The 12,775-nt window shown below is 57.6% G+C and overlaps 1 protein-coding gene across 2 annotated transcripts in view; it reads left to right on the top strand.

Annotated features, from left to right (window-relative positions):
• The window catches only part of LOC122386117 (glycine receptor subunit alpha-2-like), a 31,333-nt gene that overhangs the window by 11,908 nt on the left and 6,650 nt on the right, over nt 1-12,775 (top strand). Inside the window, exons 1-3 of one of the 2 annotated variants that reach the window (XR_006257338.1) lie at nt 3,390-7,180; nt 7,718-8,104; nt 9,109-12,193. Coding sequence is in view for 1 of the 2 variants with exons in the window: in XM_043374989.1 (XP_043230924.1) it covers nt 1,654-1,788 (135 nt within the window). In the remaining variant the exon portion in view is untranslated. Of the gene's footprint in view, nt 1-1,653; nt 1,789-3,389; nt 7,181-7,717; nt 8,105-9,108; nt 12,194-12,775 lie in introns of those variants that run through there. The other variant, XM_043374989.1, reaches the window with a different exon arrangement.

The following is a 12,775-nucleotide window of genomic DNA, read 5'->3' on the forward strand; positions in this document are numbered from 1 at the left end:
CAGCAGGTCATCCGCAGTGCGCCACTGCTTACGTCATCGGCTATGTCAGTCAACATAAGTGATGTAGGTCAATTACAAGCATTGCAAAATACCCACAAAAGCGCCCCACATGAAATTCATATTGATTAGTTCCTTGAAGTTTTTGAAGTGGTTGCATCCTTCCCATGGGCATGTAACAGATCTATGAAATAGACGTTTATTGCCAGCTTGTACATCTAGTTCGCAGCATTTTAACACTTTTTGTGGTGTCTGAGAAAATGCGAAAGCATAAATAAAAAGCTTTTTTGGGAAAAGTTTGGAAAAGTTCGTTTCAAGAACTTGTATCTTTTGTTCGGTTTTGGCGCAATATTGTCGATTGTAAATCATTCTTCAGTCAAACCCAATCTTGTAGGAAAATGGATCCAAGGGTGCATGGATCCCAGTTCCAAGTGGTCTGTGCAGAGTGAATCTCTGTTTAAGCAAAATAAAGAACAGCTGAATAAACTCCTGTGTCTGGCGGGAACTTGTGTCTCTCCGTTCCGTCGGAGTCTAGCCCGACGGGACGGAGAGAGACAAGTTCACCCGTCCATCCCGCACGATACCCATCGGTGGTCTCCGCCCGGCTCCTCTCCGCCCGGTTCCTCTCCGCCGGGGGGGGAGGGGGTCCTCCCCGCCGCTCCACGGACAGCACACACGGAGAATAGCGGCTCTGGCCATTACCGGCTGGTCGGGAGACGGGCGCAGCCGCCGCCATGGATTTGTCATTAGTCGCGCCGCCGCATGAACAGGACCGGGGCGTCACCGTACCGGCGGAGATGGGACACGCGGCGCGGCGGCTCACACAAAGGCGGCGAGGAGGTGCGCCTGGCTGCGCTGAGAGCTGGGCGGGCCCGGCGGCGGCTCGTCACCAGCCGGGGTCGCTCAGACGAGGGCGGATGGCGAGGGGCACGCCGCCCCGGTGCCATCAGCACGACCGGGGACAACCATAGAGACAGAGAGATCGGGTCCAACGGGCCACTGGCAGACGGCCAGGCAACACAGAAACACTCGCACAGCGAGAGAGAGAGAGAGAGAGAGAGAGAGAGAGAGAGAGAGAGAGAGAGAGAAAGAGAGAGAGAGAGAGAGAGGGAGAGAGAGGAGGAAGGGAGGGAGAGGGGAGAGAGGAGGGGAGAGAGAAAGAGGAGGGAGGGAGGGAAGGAGGGAGGGAGGGAGGGAGGGAGGGAGAGAGAGAGAGAGAGAGAGAGAGAGAGAGAGAGAGAGAGAGAGAGAGAGAGAGAGAGAGAGAGAGAGAGAGAGACCACTATGCCGACGATTGGTATCTGATATGTATTTTGTAGCTGGTGAAGGGAACCGCTCGTTGCGCTGATGAATGATGATCGTGCTTCCACAAGCCACAAACTGTTTTATGGGAACGATGAATTACAACATGTGGCTGGCTAGCATATACACTACTGTCAATGCTAATGCTATGCCGATTTTAAGAATGCGAGACAGTGCGTTTTAATTGAATGTAAAAAGCTATTTTGATGAAAATTGGTGATTGGGTACTGTATAGTGTATGTACTAGCCTTCGCACTTGGCCTGTAACATATATATTTCAAGAGCGCATGTAGTTGTCGATAGCTGGATATCAAAGAGTTTCCAGTGCATAAAAATACGAATATTTTGTTGCAGTGTCTTATACGACGGACGACCTCGTATTTGTTTGGGAAAAGATTACTCCATTAGTCGTGGACGAAAATATCGAGCTCCCCCAGCTGGACTTGGTCAACAACTACACCGACGACTGCACCCACGTCTACCCTACAGGTCAGTCCGCACCCACGTGCACCCTACAGGTCAGTCCGCACCCACGTCTACCCTACAGGTCAGTCCGCACCCACGTGCACCCTACAGGTCAGTCCGCACCCACGTCTACCCTACAGGTCAGTCCGCACCCACGTCTACCCTACAGGTCAGTCCGCTCCCACGTCTACCCTACAGGTCATTCCGCACTCACGTCTACCCTACAGGTCATTCCGCACTCACGTCTACCCAACATGTCAGTCTTCACCTACTTGTACCCAACAGGTCAGTTCGCACCCACCGGTGTCAATAACCGCGGGTAAGGTTAGTCTGTGTCCTCGTAACTCCCAGAGGTAAGGCTGCACGATGCACATTTTACGAGCGTTTCTCAGATCAGCCTGTCTCTGCAGAACACGGATGCTCCCAGAACACGGACGCTCCCAAAGGTCGGTCTGAGGCCTCCTGTCGTGGCTTTATCACTGTTGACAGAGATGCAGTCAATAGACGTCGGTCGTGACACATTCCACCACCGCCTGAAAAGTGCAGCCCGAGTAATCTGAGCTTGGGAGAGATCGACCGATGGTCTTGACGTTCGAGATATAGCGGTCAGTGCAGTTGGTGCCTTAGCCTAGTTTGGTGTCGTGCTCAGACGGAGTACATAAGCCCCCTCTCTCCAACTTCCGACGGCTCCGGTAATTTTGCCTTTCTCGATTGCTCGGTAGGAGCGATGCAATCTGTTTTCAGGTTTATCGGCACCGCCACCCATTAATGGGTAACTGTGAAGCACCTCAAGTAGTCCATCAGGCCATTATGTTCAGTGTTCACGACACACAACGGCTTATGTCAACATTGTAGATGATACAAGAGTACGTACATACATAAGTACCCATTGATCATGTCCTGCTGCTTCAGTCAAATAAAGGAATTAAGTGCGTAATCAAGCAAATGAAAGACCTAACAGTAGTTTATTAGTATGTCTGTTAACCAGCCAGAGTAGTTATATTATATGAGTAATAAACCTCTGTACATCGTGTACAGAGGCCTATGTATGTGTTTTTTAACAAGTTTTGTTGGACGAGACGGTGGTGTTCTGGGAAGATTACCGCGGCGATTGCGTTATTAACTCGGCATTTCACCTATTAAGTGGGTATTGATGACAGCGGTCAGCGACATCTGCCCAGTTAGAATCGAGGTCAATAAAGTAGTCAGTGTGTTCGACTGTGAAACACGCTACAAGCTACACAACCACATTGAAAATGGACTTTATGCATGTTTTGAAAGGTGTAGATGTGATGCGTTTTAAACGCGATTTTAACTCATCATGACTTTTGATGACACTGAAATAATGGGTGATCAATGACAAATGAAACATACTCGTAAATATACCGATCCTAAATACAGAGGCGAGATCGCGCGGACTCGTTTATTGCATGATTGCCTTTTTAATTTTGTTGGCTGTGCTGATAAACTTATTTCCGGGATATCTATCCCCTAATTCATTATCTATCCCAGGATCTATCCTACATTTTTAACTGGAAGAAATGTGGAAGGGAGCATGAAATAAACAGCACGTGATTGACATATTGCGCTAGATGCGGCAGTGATGGCTCGTTTCGCTCGTTTGAGCCTTGCTTTGAGCATTTATTTGCGTTGGCTTTATATCACATTGCTATAATTTCGCATATCTGATATGCATATTAGTACGTCATGGTTAAATTCAATTGCTTGTTCATCAAAATTAGCACTTATCTCATTTCAGTTTACCTGTCATGAGATGGGTTCAATTATGTGCCATTTTCGCTAGTCTCATCATTGGCTGCAGTCACTGGTTTCCAAGGACGCCGGAGGTGAAGTTTTATCGTCTACATCGTGATTTGCTGAAGGTGACCCGAGCAAGCCGCTGCCGAACAGACGTTTTACGGTGCGGAAAACAGTTTCCAGACCGCGCTTCCTGTCGACTGGTGGTGTACAGAGAGGCCGGCACAGCCTGGCTGATGCCGGCCGGTCAGTCGGGCCGCCTCCGCTACTGCCGCTGTCACCCGGCCTGGTCGGGCAGCCGCTGCCAGCGCGCTGCCAACCCCTGTCAGACCTCCCCTTGTGCCGCCGGACGGCGCTGTGTCCGGAGTACCACCTCTGCCACCGGCTATTCGTGCCTCTGTGCCGGTGGCGATGGAGATTGCTCACCTGTGGCCGCCCGCTCGCCTCGGCTGGCCGGCGGCACCTGTCGCGGTCGCCCCTGTGGTGTCGGATGGCACTGCAAGGAGGACCCAACACAACCAGCCGGCTACTCTTGCGGTTGTGACCGTAAGCCCGGCTACCAACCAGCCTCAGAAACCGACCCCACCTGTGTGCAAACTGATTTATGTACGGCGCACCGGCCCTGTCGACACGGTGGAACCTGCCTGAGCCTTACCGGCGACTACCGGTGCCAGTGCGCCCCAGCCTGGACCGGCCGCAGCTGCGAGGCGCCCCTCAACCCGTGCCATGATGCCGAGCTCTGCACGGCCGGCTGGACGTGCCGCCGCGAGCCGCGATCCCGCGCCGGCTACTCGTGCGGCTGTGAGGAGAAGCCCGGATGGGCGCCACGCTCCGAGGACGACCCGCAGTGTGTGCTCCGAGACACGTGCCTCGCTCGCAGCCCGTGCCTCAACGGAGGAACGTGCGAGTCGGGCCCCAAAGACGGTTTTACGTGCCGCTGTCCATCAGCTTGGCATGGTGACACATGTGAGAAACCACGAGACCCGTGTCGGACAGGTAACCCGTGTGGTGAGACGTGGAAGTGTCACAGAGACCCGGACTCACCCGCGGGCTTTTCGTGCAACTGTGGCTCTCGGCCGGGATGGGCGGCCAAGTCAGAAGAGGACCCGCGCTGTGCGGTCTCCGACCCCTGTCTGACCGGATCACCGTGCCTGAACGGAGGAAGCTGCCAGTACCTATCACCGGGAGAGTTTAACTGCCAGTGCCGGTCGGCCTGGACCGGCCGCACGTGTGACGTGCCACGTGACCCGTGCGGCGAGTCGGACACGTGCGGCGCGGGCTGGAAGTGTCGCCGCGATGCCAGTGCCGCGCTGGGCTTCACGTGCGGCTGTGACCACCGTCCGGGCTGGCGGGCTACCTCTGCCACCGACCCGCGCTGTGTACTGGTGGAGCCGTGCCGAGCCAAGGCTCCCTGTGGTAACGGCGGCACCTGTGTGCCCACTATGGAAGACGGAGAGCCGGGGTTTCGGTGCCAGTGTCCTCTAGCCTGGGGCGGCCCCGTCTGTGCCGAGCCCCGGAATCCTTGCGCCGCTGGGGACGCGCGCTGCGGTGCCGGCTGGTCCTGTCGTCGAGATGAGACGAGTAAAGTCGGCTACAGCTGCGGCTGTGAGACACGCCGCGGCTGGAGGCCGCGCTCCTTGGACGATCCGAGTTGCGTCCGGTCTGACTTCTGTCGGGTGCGGCGGCCGTGTCGTAACGGCGGCCGCTGCGGGCCGGGTACCACCACGGAGCCATTCACCTGCCGCTGTCCGGGTGGCTGGCAGGGGCCGCTCTGCCAGCAGCCGCGCGACCCGTGCCGACTGGGCTCACCCTGCGGCGCTCAGGATACCTGCCGACGTAACGCCACCGCACGGACCGGCTACAGCTGCCACTGCGAGCTGCGGCCCGGCTACCGGCCCCACTCCGGCTCCGATCCACGTTGCGTTCTGGACGACGCGTGCGTGGCACAGGCGCCGTGTCTCCACGGTGGATCGTGCACGGCCGGTCGCGCTGGTAAGCAGAGCTTCACGTGCACGTGCACGGCGGCCTGGTCGGGAGACCGCTGTGAGCTGCCGCGTGATCCCTGCGTCCAGGAGCCAGAGACGGTGACTCGCGTGTGCGGTGCTAAAAGCGGCTGCTCGAGGGACACGAGCTCTGAGGTCGGTTTTGCGTGCGACTGTGACGCGCGGCCGGGCTGGCGGCGCCGCTCGAGCGCTGATCCAGGCTGCATGATACAAGACGCCTGTCTAGCGCTGAAGCCGTGCCGACACGGAGGAACCTGCCGTAACGTGGCGGACCAGGCTGACGGCTTTTACCGCTGCTTCTGTCCCCCGGCCTGGACCGGTCGCAACTGCTCCGAGCCGCTCGACCCCTGCCTGGACCCCAAGAACGTCTGTAACAGCGGCTTCCGCTGTCGACGTAACCCGGATCGGCCTCTGGGCTTCTCCTGCGGCTGTGACGAGAAACCTGGATACCGTCCCAGTTCACCGACCAACCCTGACTGTGAGGTGTATGACACGTGTCTCGCTCAGGAGCCGTGTGCAAATGGCGGCCTCTGCTCCCCGGTCGGCGAGCGCAACTACTTCTGCGAGTGCAAGAAAAGCTGGACAGGGAGGACGTGTGAGATCGTACTTGTGCCATGTGAGGGAATCCAGCACACATGCGGTACCCGTTGGCGGTGTCACGTGGACAGTAAACAGCCACTGGGATTCACGTGCGGCTGCAACTGGAAGCCCGGGTGGGTAGCAGCTGAGGACGGTCACTGTGTAGTCGCCGACGCGTGCTTGGCGTACGCACCATGCGCCAACGGCGGCACGTGCAGTGCTGAGGGCGGCACCCTGTACTCATGTCGCTGCCGTGCCGGCTGGGGCGGCACCACGTGTGAGGCGCCTGTCGATCCGTGTACCGAAGGTGAGCCGTGCGGCTCCGGATTCACGTGCCGCCGAGACACACAGAGCAGCACGGGGTTCTCTTGCGACTGTGAGCGGCGGCCCGGCTGGAGGCGGCAATCTGAAGACGACCCTCGCTGCGCTCTTTATGACATCTGTCTGGCCGATCCGCCGTGCGCGGCCGGAGCGCGGTGTCTGTCTCTGAGCGGAGGGGCATTTCGCTGTGTGTGTCCTCCGGAGCGGCGCGGGACTCTCTGCGAGCAGCCAGTGGTCACCTCGGCTCCGCCGGCGCCAGTGCTTCCTCTGGTGCCGGTGCTCCTCCCTGAACCATCCTCCTCACCGTCTCCCGAGGATGAGGACGAGGAGGAGCCCATGGGTGTCCTCAGGGAGCAGCCGGCCTTCAAACCGGTGCCGGACACACCAGTGCTGGTCGGCTTCAGACGCTTCCTGGATGAGCTGGCCGTCATAGCGCCCAAGCTGAAGTACGTGTTTATGCTGGTGGGTCTGCTGATTTTGCTGATACTGCTGTTCCTGGTGTGTTTCGCCTGCTGCCGAAAACTGTACCGCTCCCGTCGCCGTGACCGCGAGTGCGAGTACCTGCTGAAGAAGGCCGACCTGGACCGTCGCTGCGAGCAGTACCTGCAGGCCAAGTACGGGTACGGTGCGCCGTGCGAGCCTGCGTACCCGGCGGCCGACCCGTGCGAGCCGTACCCTGCGCCGGAGCCGTGCGAGCCGTACGGCGAGGAGGATCAGACGTACTGGGACAGCACGGAGCCGTACCCGAGCCGCCAGTACGTACCGGAGCCGAGCTCAGGTATTCTGCAGCGGCGCGCCTCTTTCTGACACACACTGTACACACCATATAGCTCATTTTATCCGTGCGTTGTAATATTTTTACTGAACAAGGCACCGCCAAACATGCCAGATACGTCGAAATGGTCTACATATTTGCCTGGCGATTGCTCGGTATTATTCATGGACACGTCCGAGGGCTTTTGTACTGCCGTGAATGTATTCAGATTTATCAGGACATCTATTCTTCAGTCACTGTTGCCTTATCTCCATCTTCGTCTGTCTCCCGTAATTGGCTTTCGGGGGAGACTCGGGACTTAGTCACGCTCCCGTTCTGAGTGTACTCAATATGGCGCTCCGGATTCTAATAAGCCGCAGGGCAGAACCAATTAGCTTGCATGTCGCCGACGGCCCCGGTGCGAGGGACAATTACTCAGTGACGGGCGGACGGGGGCGGTGCCGGTCACCCACCCGGTGACCTGTACCGCCCGCCGCCCGGTGCCGCCCGGTGCTCACCGACAGCGCACCGTTCACAGATGAGAGCAGCATTGAGAGTACGCTGGCCACACTGGAGGCCAGCGTGCGTGGCGCCGTCGGCGGTCTGCGACGAATGTACGGACGCCTGCTGGGCAGTCGTTCGGCACGGAGAGGCGCGCCCGAGCCGCCGAATGGGCGCCGAAGCGGCAGCGGCAGTCGCAGCCGCAGCCGCAGCCGTCGCCGCCGCCGCCGTCGCCGCCACCGACCCGCCCACGATCGGGTCGGCTCAGCCAGCAGCGGCGTCTCCTCCATGTCAGATGGGTCAGAGAGCGGAGTTAGCGACGAGTCGACGGTCAGCGGCGGTACGGAGCGCGGTCTGTCGGGCGCGGCCGAGCACGGCAAACGTCAATACAGCACGACCGGGGGCCACGGCCCGCCGGAGCATGGTGAGACTGCCGGCGGGCGGCCGAGAGAGACCGAACCGACGGCAGAGGGGACCGGGCCCGAACGGGACAGGGAGAGGACAATACAGGCGGCGGACAAACAATGGTAATGGCCGTGTGACGACTCCGATGACAATCTTCCTACCAGGCAGAAAATGTGGCAGGATGTAACGAATGAATGTCAGAGCAGCAGGGAGCGCGCGCGGGCCAATGCAAATGGTCACCGATATTCTGGATCGGTGCTGCCATGTTTTTTGCAGGCAGGGGCTGAGCGACAAATTAAATTCGCTGCTAATTTGTATGCTGCTGCAGAGAGAGAGAGAGAGAGAGAGAGAGAGAGAGAGAGAGAGAGAAAGAGAGAAAGAGAGGCAGACAGACAGACAGACATACTGACAGAAGTGCAAACTGACACAAAGACAAACTGACTGACAGTCAGAGATCAGAATAGCGGAGGAAGGGAGGGAGAACCTTGTTTACAGAAAGCGTGCTAAGGTCATTTTTTATTGTTTTCTTATCACTTTCCGGTGATGGGATGTGTTATTGGTGCCATGCAATCTATCTATTGGGCACCGTTATGGGCAATCCGCTCTGCACACATGCCACGTCTCTCCGAAGGATATGTAAACACGTGTCGCCTCATCCAGTCCCCTCTATGTAGTTTGGTTATGTGTTCTGAGTAACGGGTCATTGTCTTTTCGGGAAAGGAGCACTATTAGCACACGGTGACGCTAGTTTGTCCAAGGTACACGATCTGTATCACTAAATATAACTGCCTTCGCCAATAGCCATCGCTTTTAGATTCACCAGTATTACGTATTCCATGTAGTGTGTTCATAAGTTAACGTTCAATTGTCACCGGAACTGTCCTTACCCTGGGGGCGGGCTGTTCTCGGCTCGTCGCGCACTCACTCGGGGCTCCACGGGGGAGGGCCCAGGGGCCATTAGGCGGCTCGTAGCCAGCGTGCCGACCCGGTCAGCTGATGCTCATCGGCTGGTGGTGCCGACAGACGGACGCGGCGGCTCCGCGGCGATCAATGCCGCGCCGCGATACCGCCGCGCGCCAGAGGCCGGCGGCGAGCAGCACTCCCGCGGGGACCCGGCTCGGCCCTCGGCCGCCGGCACCGGCACGGCTCCTCCCGACCTCCGGCCGTGGCCGCCGCACGGCCGCCAGACCACGGCCGCGGCCAAGGTCGTGTCAGCGTCGTCAGTTCGTGGTGGTCTTCGAACCAGCAGCAGTGTACTTCAGCTGAGACCGGACGGACGTCCGTGGACGGGACCGCCCGCCCGCCCGACACTGGCGTGCTCTCAACACTGGCCGCGGGATAAACCGGGCTTCTATAGGGAGTCGTCCGTGAGGCTACCTGGAAAGGTCCTACCACAGAAAGCGCATCCTTACCACTCACAGCCCCGGCCAGGCCCGGGAGGTCAGTGGCAGCCACGACAGTCGATCTCACTAGAGATGCAGCCTCTCCAACAACAGAATGGCGCTCAATTCGGAGGACCGTATCAGCAGAAGGGCATCGCTTTGGACACGCGCCACGCGCAGCAAGCAGCGAGGCGACCAACAGCAACATATTTCGGAGGGGATCCTTCCGAAGGACGCGCCCTGCCTCGGGGGCCTGTTCAGTATGCGGACCACGGCCAGCGCTCTGGTCCACCGACTGTGCCCCAGCCCCAGCGGCAGCAGCACGGGGCGCCGCCCTCCTGGGATGGCTCTGAGCCACCCAAAGCTCGGGGATGGGGTGGCACTGAGCCGCCGGACGGCACCGTCCTCTGGAGATCCCCGCTCGCCTCCTGGGAGGAGCTGCAAGTGGACCAGAAGCTCAGGGCACCGCAGACCCGGCCGGCTGACGGTGTTCAAATGCTCAATTCGTATCCCAGGAATATCACTGAGCCTCGACCGGCCGCTGTTGATTGGAGGTCGCAGAACGATGGTGGCCAGCGACGGGTCAGTTTCGCCGACAGGGGTGGACCGGTAACAGGCGGCGTGGGTCGACCGAGCGCGGCTGGCTCCACCGAGGTCAATGGGTACCGCCTGGGGACAGAGCCGCCGAATCGAGCTGCTCCTATCGCCACTGAGCCCACTGATAGTCGGTGGAGAATGTTTGACACGTCAACGAGTTACGGCGGCACCGCGAATGACGACATAACTCAGCCAGCAGTGTTCGACAACAAAGGCAACGACGTGCTCAGACATTCCAAAGCCCCGCGAACGTCAGGGGATGTTCAATCATCCTCGCCAGAAGACAGTTCGAAAGCCTGGGAGGACAGTCAGAATGGAGTCGTAGGTCTTCAGCGCGGCCCGTTCGACGGCCGATGGAGCTATTCTTCGTCGGCGACCGATCCGCCGCGCCCCTCGACTGACGGTCAGCAGCAGTCCTTTGACAGAGCACCTTGGGAGGGCGCTGCGCCGGCCAGTTGGACCGGGGAGACCGAGAACGGCGATCGCTGGTGGACCGACCCCGCCGCGGCGCATAAACCGGCTTATATGACAACCGACGGCATCGAATATGAACAGTGGGCGGAAAATTACAACGAATGGGGAGTTCCTCAACAACAGGATAGTGTTACACACCATGGTGCAGTTCAAGTCGGTGACATGCAATATTTCGAGGAAGACCAACTTATCAGCGACAGACCAAAACAATGTTCAGTCACACTGACTCCGGGAACAGCTCTGAGCAGCGAAGGCTACACATCAGCAAATACTCAATCGACGGATGAATTCAAAACGTATACCAGAGCCAGTGACATATACGCTGATATGGGAGCCTATCAACACCCAAGCAAAGAACTTGAGGACGAACTTGTGGACATTGAAAACGAACAACAAAAGAACGCTCGAAATTCAATAACGTCTATCGTCAGCAAAGGATCAATCAGGAATGACGCGCCCCTGTCCCGGGATACGGGCGCAGGTGTGGGTGTGGCACCGGCTGATCGGGGCTCTCAGACAGCCGGTACATCAGAGACCCGCCCGGGTCAGCCGACAGCGGAGGATGTATCACTGACCTGCCGGGATCAGCCGACAGCAAATACATCAGTGACTGATGGAGGCCAGGTGACAGCAAGTGCGACAGTAATTGCATCCACAGGAAAGGCTATTGATCAGTTGGACCAAGGAAGTGCATTTGTGATTCCCGGAAACCAGTCGACAACAGCAAAGCCAACTGCGGCTTCTGAGGTAAAGCTGACAGCCACTACGTCAGCAACTGTCGGGGACCTGTCGTCCAAACCGCCGATCATTCCTCGGCGCAGTTCGTCTGTGGACTGGAGGTGCTCGGCTGGGCGTGCAGTTCCTCCGACAGCCAGCGGCTCGATCCGTTCCGTGCCGTCCGTACCCGGCGGTCCCTCGAGGGAGGGCGCCGCCACCGACTCCGCCGCCCTGGGAACCTCCGACGGACAGCGCCAGAACGGAACTCTGCCCAGCCACACGGAGCTGGCCGCCAAGGGGTGCTCAGTGACTAATGAGGCCGCGCAACGAGACGAGCGGGGCCGGTCGGCAGTGAGAGCAGCCGCTCGACCGTCCCGGGCCCGCTCCGTACCCCTGCCCGACCCCGAGCTGCAGTATATTGACGACAGATACGACTTTTAGCGGCGCGTCGGCCGGCCGACCGCCGGTCGACAGCCGGGATTGAGCCGGTGATCCAGTTACCCGGTGTCGGCTAACGCGATAGGCGGCGCGGCGTGCGATGACAGGAGCCGGATCGGCCAGACGGCAGCAATATGATCCACTTATGGCCCGACCTGGACGACGGTATTCTATTCTCGTCACTGCGCAAAAGGTGGAATAATTCGGACAGGGACGAATCGGAAACTTCGTCAATGCGATATCTGTAATTATGACTGTGATGTGATGTATCTGGCAGCTGTAACCCGCATTGTGACACTGCAGGTTTGCTGTAATGCGTATTGAAGAATGCATGGATTGCGTAGATTGATTGTGTTATCGGCTTTGAAACGATGACTGGTTGTCAAATGAAAGTGTCTTTTTTTGCACGTCGCAGTAAAGTTTTTGCCTTTATGGGATCATATAGGCAATGTTTAAGATGGCCTGCAGGTTGATGAATATAATAAATGTGTGTTTCTGAACTATTTTTTGCAACAGACATTGAGACACATTTCCTGGCCAGTGCGACTAGGTTTTACGCCAAATTGTTGCTAATTGCTACGATAATAGGGGAAGTTGGGGCAATGCCGGAGTTGGGGCAAAGCCGAAATTCGAGATATTTCGAAAACCGTAAGACATGGATGCCACCTGTCAGTGATGCTCTGAAGCTTAAGTGACTACAACTATCGCATGTTTGTTACGAGTCGTCATTCGGAATACTTCGGCTGTGAGGGCGCCAAGAGCGTTTTCAAGGTACGCGTTCCTTGTACTACATGCGCCTTTGAAGCTGCATTTCTTACTCAGTATGCTACCGTTTGTCTGGCCAATTCGGTCAAGTAATCTTCAGCAGTCTTTGCATAAGTGTGCTGCCTATTTGAAATTTATACGGCACGTTGAAAAGTTATGGGCCTGCAAATGAAAGTATGGCTGGCTGGGGTAATGCCGAAAACGTGCAATTACGCACGTTAAAGCACGCGACGTGGACTTTACTGCTGTAGAATAGCAACGCGAATTTTTAGTCACACAAAGTACACTTTCAACCGACACAACGGCCTGTTACCTAT

Source organism: Amphibalanus amphitrite, unplaced genomic scaffold (genome assembly GCF_019059575.1).
Source record: "Amphibalanus amphitrite isolate SeventyFive unplaced genomic scaffold, NRLGWU_Aamphi_draft 000015F_arrow, whole genome shotgun sequence".
In the NCBI taxonomy this organism is placed as follows: domain Eukaryota; kingdom Metazoa; phylum Arthropoda; class Thecostraca; order Balanomorpha; family Balanidae; genus Amphibalanus; species Amphibalanus amphitrite.